Source organism: Punctularia strigosozonata (genome assembly GCF_000264995.1).
Source record: "Punctularia strigosozonata HHB-11173 SS5 unplaced genomic scaffold PUNSTscaffold_12, whole genome shotgun sequence".
In the NCBI taxonomy this organism is placed as follows: Eukaryota; Fungi; Basidiomycota; class Agaricomycetes; order Corticiales; family Punctulariaceae; genus Punctularia; species Punctularia strigosozonata.
Window position 1 is genome coordinate 826543 of NW_006767444.1, and position 6545 is coordinate 833087.

The 6545-nt window shown below is 49.0% G+C and overlaps 1 protein-coding gene across 1 annotated transcript; it reads right to left on the reverse strand.

The window, feature by feature from the left end:
• Positions 1-1208: 1208 nt before the first annotated feature.
• On the reverse strand, positions 1209-2570 carry PUNSTDRAFT_137366 (uncharacterized protein; the record flags this gene model as incomplete). Its single annotated transcript, XM_007387007.1, has 4 exons — positions 1209-1870; positions 1922-2039; positions 2091-2149; positions 2210-2570. 4 exons carry the CDS (start codon positions 2568-2570, stop codon positions 1209-1211), a joined length of 1200 nt encoding a protein of 399 aa, XP_007387069.1.
• Positions 2571-6545: the final 3975 nt, after the last annotated feature.

Below are 6545 nucleotides of genomic sequence, written 5' to 3' on the forward strand. Positions count from 1 at the left end.
CTCCATCCAATCAGATCACTAGGCTTACTAAGCGCCTGCTGCGCCGCAGCATGCTTACTAATATCCGCAGCAAGCTTACTAATCAGCACAGCCTTGCAACACAGCCCTGTGATACCATAGCAACATGTCTGAGTGCCCACATATTCCCTTTTTTTCTGAGGCGTATTTAGACTACTCTGACCGTCTGATCCATGCTATGTGATCATGATAGGGTAGTAGACAGTCAAATGTGTACATAAACAAAACTATTACACTACCAAAAAATATTTAAATACTAATATGAGTCAGTTCTGAGTACTGGGAAAGAAACTAGCATATCTAAGGATCGGCTACTATGATTGTAGTCACGCAAGTTGTACGCTATAGTAATTGTGAGTGGCTATCTATAGACTACATTTGTATTTCCCGCATGCATTCTACGCGTCTCGCACCTAATCACTTTAGGGGCGGGACACCGCGTGCCCCGACCGCCAGTGCCACTCCGCGCGCTCCGACGGCCAGCGCTGTCGTTCCGCGCCGTCAAGAATCTCGGACTGCCCATCCCCGCCACAATGAAGATAATTTGTGGTCGGAGGTGATGGAGGCGCAGCGGGCTTTGTGCTAGGGGGAGCGGTCCAACGACCACTCCTACCTCCTCGACGAAATCAAGCGGATCGTCAGCGGGTCGGAGGAGCAGGTCCAGGACTGTAAGAACCCCTAGATCGTGGTACCTTAGGCGGGTACCGAACCGTCGTGGTTGTTAGACTTGGCGTAAAGTCTATCGTTGTAGTCTAGGCTGTGTCGTGTGACTTAGGCGTGAGAGTTCGGACTCTAGACGCACTAGGTCGAGTGTGGTGGGTTGTTGTAGGTAGCGGTGTCTTAGTCTTAAGTCTAAAAGGCCGTAACCGAACCGTCAATCGTTATAGCGCTAAGGGCGTGTATAACAGATGGACGAGCTGAAGTCCATCGACTTCAGCTAGCGTCTTATATACTACTATACAAGTACTGTACTAGAACCTTCCAGTACCTACCATAACGTTCTATACTATTCTACAATGTTCCTTATGAGTCACAGTCGAGTCATAACCTGAGTCACTACAAGTCCTAGAACCTTCAGGCACGTTCCAGCGCCTTCTACAAGGTTCTACTCTATTCTGCGTGTCATTACTAAGCGTTCATGACACTATCCCCTCTCTAGGGCGCAATCTTCCTAGATGCGCGCGAATTCGTCAAGCGCGCCCATACTGATCGACATAGTTGAGCATTTCTGCCCACTCGATCCTCCATTTCTCTATGCTCTGGCCACTCTTGCCATGCATTTTCCTCAGCTCATTAGCTATCGTGCCCTTGACACGATTCCTGACGTACTCGTCGCTGTCGACGTGTGCGCCTACGATCGGGTGCCTCTTCCTCATGCACGTGCCGAGGTCATGGTACCTATCGCAGAGCCAGCACCTCTTTACCATCGACGCGTTCCCTTCTGCCGCCTTGTCTGCCCTCCTTATCCAGTACTGGTCGCTCGCGACGCGGAGCACCCTCTTCTCCCACAGCTCCTTCTTGCCAGGGTTCTTCATCTCCTGCAACTCCCTCAGTCGCGTGGCGTTGTAGTCGATGACGTTCCCTTCGTGGTCGGTGGCGATGAGGTCCCAGTACTTGTCGGCTTCGGGGTCGTTGGGCCTGACCCCTTCCCAGGGCGCATGGATATACGCCGGGAATTTTTCATCCCAGTTAACGTTGGGGTACGGTTCGGGCTTGGGCCAGTTGTCGGCGTCGAGCTTCTTCACCGCGTCGTCGGTGTAGGTCACATAGGTTACACCGGCGACCTTCTGCGTCGTCGCGCCGTACTTTTTCGCCTCGTCTTCGTCGCGGAATGGCGACCAACCGAGCGGTGCTGCATATGTCTCGGTCATTCATCCTTCTTCTGCTTTTTCTATCGACTCACTGCACGTGTCCCATGGCATCGGTTCGTTAGCGGATGCGGGCCATCCGGATTCGGATGCGGGGAACGGCTTGTCGTCGTGCCCGTCGTTCGCTCTCGTCGAGCTGACCTCGTCGCGGTCCTTTCGTCGTGTAAGTTTCCCTTTTCGCTGCAAAGTTCTGCCTCTGCTTACTTTGCGACGGGGCACCTGCTTCCCTTTCTTCTTCTTCTGCGCTATGGTCCATCCGTCACCTTCGTCAGTGTCGGATGTCAGCGTTGGTGTCGTCGCTGGGGTGTTGTAAACGGTCTCACCCTCTTCTTCAATCTTGACCTCGGTCTTGTCCTTGTCGGTAACCTCGACAATCCGATCGATTTGCATCGTCCTCATCTTGTCGATGTCGTTCTGTATCTGCTTCTTCGCCTGGTCCCAGGCTGTTCCTCGCCAGTCGACCATAATGTCGAGGGCGGCTTGTCCGTGTGCGATCGCGTCGTCAAGTCGACCCTCCTGCTTCGCTATGGTGTAGCGGTTCAAGAGGGTGGTGATGGAGTCTCTGTATATTGCCCAAACCGTATCGATTAGTTTTTGCGCTTCATCGGTACGGACAGAGAACTCTCGGAGTACTGACACGGTCATGTTGCCAGTCTCGTTCGTGGTTGGGGTGGTTGCCGGCATCTTGGATGTCGAGTGAGTGGTGAGTGAGGAGTGAAAAGTTTGGTGTGTGCTTGGGGTGTGGGGGTCAGAACGCTCTAGTCGTTGAAAATTTCGAGTTCTTCTGCCCCCCTTTTATGCTCCTCAGACATCCTTGTCTGACTCATTCGTTATCTTCTTGTCATGCCTGACAGTCATCGGCCCGTTCGTTTCTTCGAGTCATGTCGCTATTTTCGTCGTCGTTTCTCGGCTTGACAGTACAGTGTCATAAGCCGGAGTGCTTCTTGAGGCGGTCCAACTGCGCTTTTGTTGTTGCTGTGGAATTCCTTGACCAGTTCCATAGCATGTCCCATGCGTGATAAGGGTATCCATTCATTTTCTGAGTCAGGATAGCCCTTCCATTTCACGCAGTACGCATAGCCTCTTCCTTGGCGTCTCGATTTGGTGATCGTTTCTATCTCATATTCTTCTTGTCCGTCTATGAGATCCGGTGGCGGTTTCTGGTGTGACTCGCCGTATTCTTTCGTTCGCGTGTACGGTGTTAGAAGCGATGCATGAAACACAGGATGTATCTTCCATGTCCTGGGTAGTTTCAGCTTGAATGCACCGGTTCCTACTTCGTCTTCTATCTTGAACGGCCCGAATCGCTTTGGTGCCAGCTTGGCTGTTGGGTAATTGTTCTTGAGGTTCTTCCCTTCGAGCCATACTTCGTCGCCTTTCTTGAAGTGCGGTCCTGTGATCCCGTGTATCGATTCTTTCAATTGAATCGAGTCAGACGCTATCTTCATCGCTGCTTGTGCTTCTTGCCGTGCGTCATTTATTTGTTTTATCCTGTCTTCTGCCGACTGCATATTGCCCTGTGCCCTGAAGGCTGTCGGCCATTCCGGTTTCCTGCCATTCAGTATTTCAAACGGCGACTTCTTGGTTATCGCATGCTCTTTGATGTTGTGTGACAGTTCCGCGTATGGTAGTAGCTCTACCCAATTGTTCTGGTTTCGGTTGCAGAACACCCGCAGGTATTGTTCCAGTTCTTGATTCAGTCTTTCGACCGCTCCATTCGTTTGAGGGTGGTATGCCGTGGATAATGCCGACCTGACTCCCATTCCGGTGAGTATACTCTTCATAACTCTTGATGCGAATTGTGGTCCCCTATCCGAGATGATCTTCTTGGATATTTCTCTTTGGCTGAATACTCTTCGCAGTATGATTTCCGCCGTTTCATCCGCATTTATCGTTTTCGTGCACGGTTCTACAATCATGCTCTTGGATAGATGATCTGTGATAACACAGATTGAATCTTTCCCTTTGCATAACGGTAAATCCGTTACAAAGTCGATATTAATGGTGTGAAATGCGTACTCGGGTATCTCCGTCGGGTGTATCGGTTCCTTGGTCGGGTTATTCCTGATTTTCGTTTCTTGACATGTTGCGCATCCGTCGACGTATTTCTTGACAAACGTCGACATTCCTGGCCACCGGTAATTTCGCTGTACTAGTTCCATCGTCTTGTATCTTCCTGGGTGTCCTCCTATCTTCGAGTCGTGGTATTCCTTCACGATGTCTCGTCGTAGTTCTTCGTCTTTCGGTATGTATACTTTTCCTCTGTAAAGGATTATACCGTCTTCGGTGTTCCATTCCTTCATGCCTTTTGCAAGGCTTTCCGATCCTGCAGCTTTGATCGTTTCTATCGCTTTTGTTACTTCTTCGTCGTATTTGTCGTTGCTTCTGATGCGTTGCTCCCAGTCGTCGTCTTCGTTCTTTATTCGTATTTTCCTGATGATCATCCGCTGTTTGTCATCGTGTTGTCTTCTTCCTATAAATCGTGCCTTGAACATCGTCGTCGGTAGGAGTATCACGTCTTTGTTGTCATCTTCTACTCCCATCTTGTGGTCTTCTCGTCTTGATAGTTCGTCGGCCTTGTTCGTCTTTCCGGGCTTGTGCACTAGTTCAAAGTCAAACCTAGTGAGAAACTGCGCCCATCGTGCTTGTCTTCTTGATAGCTTCTGCGATTTCTGAAAGTACTCCAGGTTCTTGTGGTCCGTCCATATTTCAATTTTGTACTTGCATCCTTCTAGGTAATGCCTCCATGCTTCCAGCGAATTGATTATCGCGAGCAGTTCCTTGTCGTGGACATCGTAATTTCGTTCCGTCGGTGTGAGCGATTTTGAAATATATGCAACGGGGTGCCATAGGTCGTCATCCATCAGTTGAGAGAGGACTGCACCATAGGCATAATCCGACGCATCACATTCTATCCTCATTGATCTGTCCGGGTCCGGCATAGCAAGCATTGGTGTCTTGACGAATTGGTTCTTCAGTTCTTCAAATGCCTGCTGGCATTCCTCCGACCAGTTCCATTCTTTATCCTTCTTGGTGAGTTCGTGCAGTGGTCTTGCAATCTTGGAAAATCCTTCAATGAATCGTCGGTAAAAATTGCAGAATCCGATAAACGCTTGTACTTGTTTCACCTTCTGCGGTACCGGCCATTCCATGATTCCCTTCACCTTGACAGGATCCATGGCGATATGCCCTTGCTTGATGATAAGTCCGAGATACTCGATTTCTTCTTTCTCGAATTCGCACTTTTCGGGTTTAACGAAGAGATCGTTTTCTTGAAGTATCTTGAGGACCTTCTTCATCACTTCCTTGTGTTCGTCCTTCGTTTTCGTGAATACCAGAATATCGTCCAGGTATACCGCTACCACTCCTTGGTTAATCAGCGGTTCAAACAGTTCATTCATCATTCGTTGGAATGTTGCTGGCGAGTTGCATAAACCGAAGTACATGACTAACGGTTCATATAGCCCCTTGGGTGTCGAGAATGCGGCTTTCCATTGGTCTCCGTCCTTGATCAGGATGTTGTTGTATCCCCAGCGTAGATCCAGCTTGGAATAGTATTTTGCATCCTTGAGTCGGTCTACCAATTCTTGAATCAATGGTAGTGGAAACGCATCCTTGACCGTGTGTTCGTTCAGGTATCGATAATCTTGTGTCGGTCGCAGCTTCCCATCTTTCTTCCCTACGAAGAAGAACGGTGATGCTTGCGGTGATTTCGATGGCCGTATGTATCCTTTGTCCAGCTGTTCCTTAATCCAGTTGTCCAATTCATTCCGTTCCATGCCAAATAGTGGGTACGCCTTGGCCGATTTCGGTTTGAACGATTCTTTCAGGTTAATCTCGTGGTCCCATGGCTTCGGCTTTGGGAATCGTTCTGATTTCTTCTTGTCGAAAACGTCGAGATATTCATGGTATTCGTCGGGTATCATTTCTTCCGTGGTCTTTTCCTTCTTGTCTTTGCTTGCTTCCTGCGCCAATTTTTGCGCCATGTTCGAGTACTTCCTGTCGTTTCGTTCCTGCAGTTCTTTAATCGTTAGTACCTGCATTTTTCGTACCTTCATTTCTTCTATCGCGTATTGTATCATTTCTTCTTCGTCGTCTTCATCCTCTTGGATGGATACTGGTGCTTCGTATTTCTTGACTTCTTTGTCGGTTCTTAACCGTCGTACCTTTGTCAAAGCTCCCTTGATGTCTTGTATGAGATCATGGTTTGCTTGGATGGTAATGGGCGGTTTCGTGCGGCATTCTTCTGGACACCTCGTCATCTTGATGGTGTACCGTTTCCAATCGATTTCGGGGTTGTGTTCAATCAGCCAGTCCGTTCCTAAGACTACGTCGGTATTCCCGATATCCCCGACGTAGAATCTGTTCTTCTCCTTGTGTATGTTGCCTTGACCGTCATCTATTTCCAGGATGAGGTCCGTCTTGTATTTGCAGACATACGTCGCTTCGTTAAATCCTTGCATCTTGAATGGTTTATCAACGCGATCAAACCATATTGCGTTTTTCAACACAAATTGCTGATTGATGACTAGACCCGTCGCACCGGAGTCTATCAAAACGTTCGCAGCAGCCCTTTTCGTGCCTCGTTGGACGGTTCCTTTTATCTCAATGGAGGGAGCATTCAACCGGTGAATCATCCCAACTTCCATTGTCTCGTCC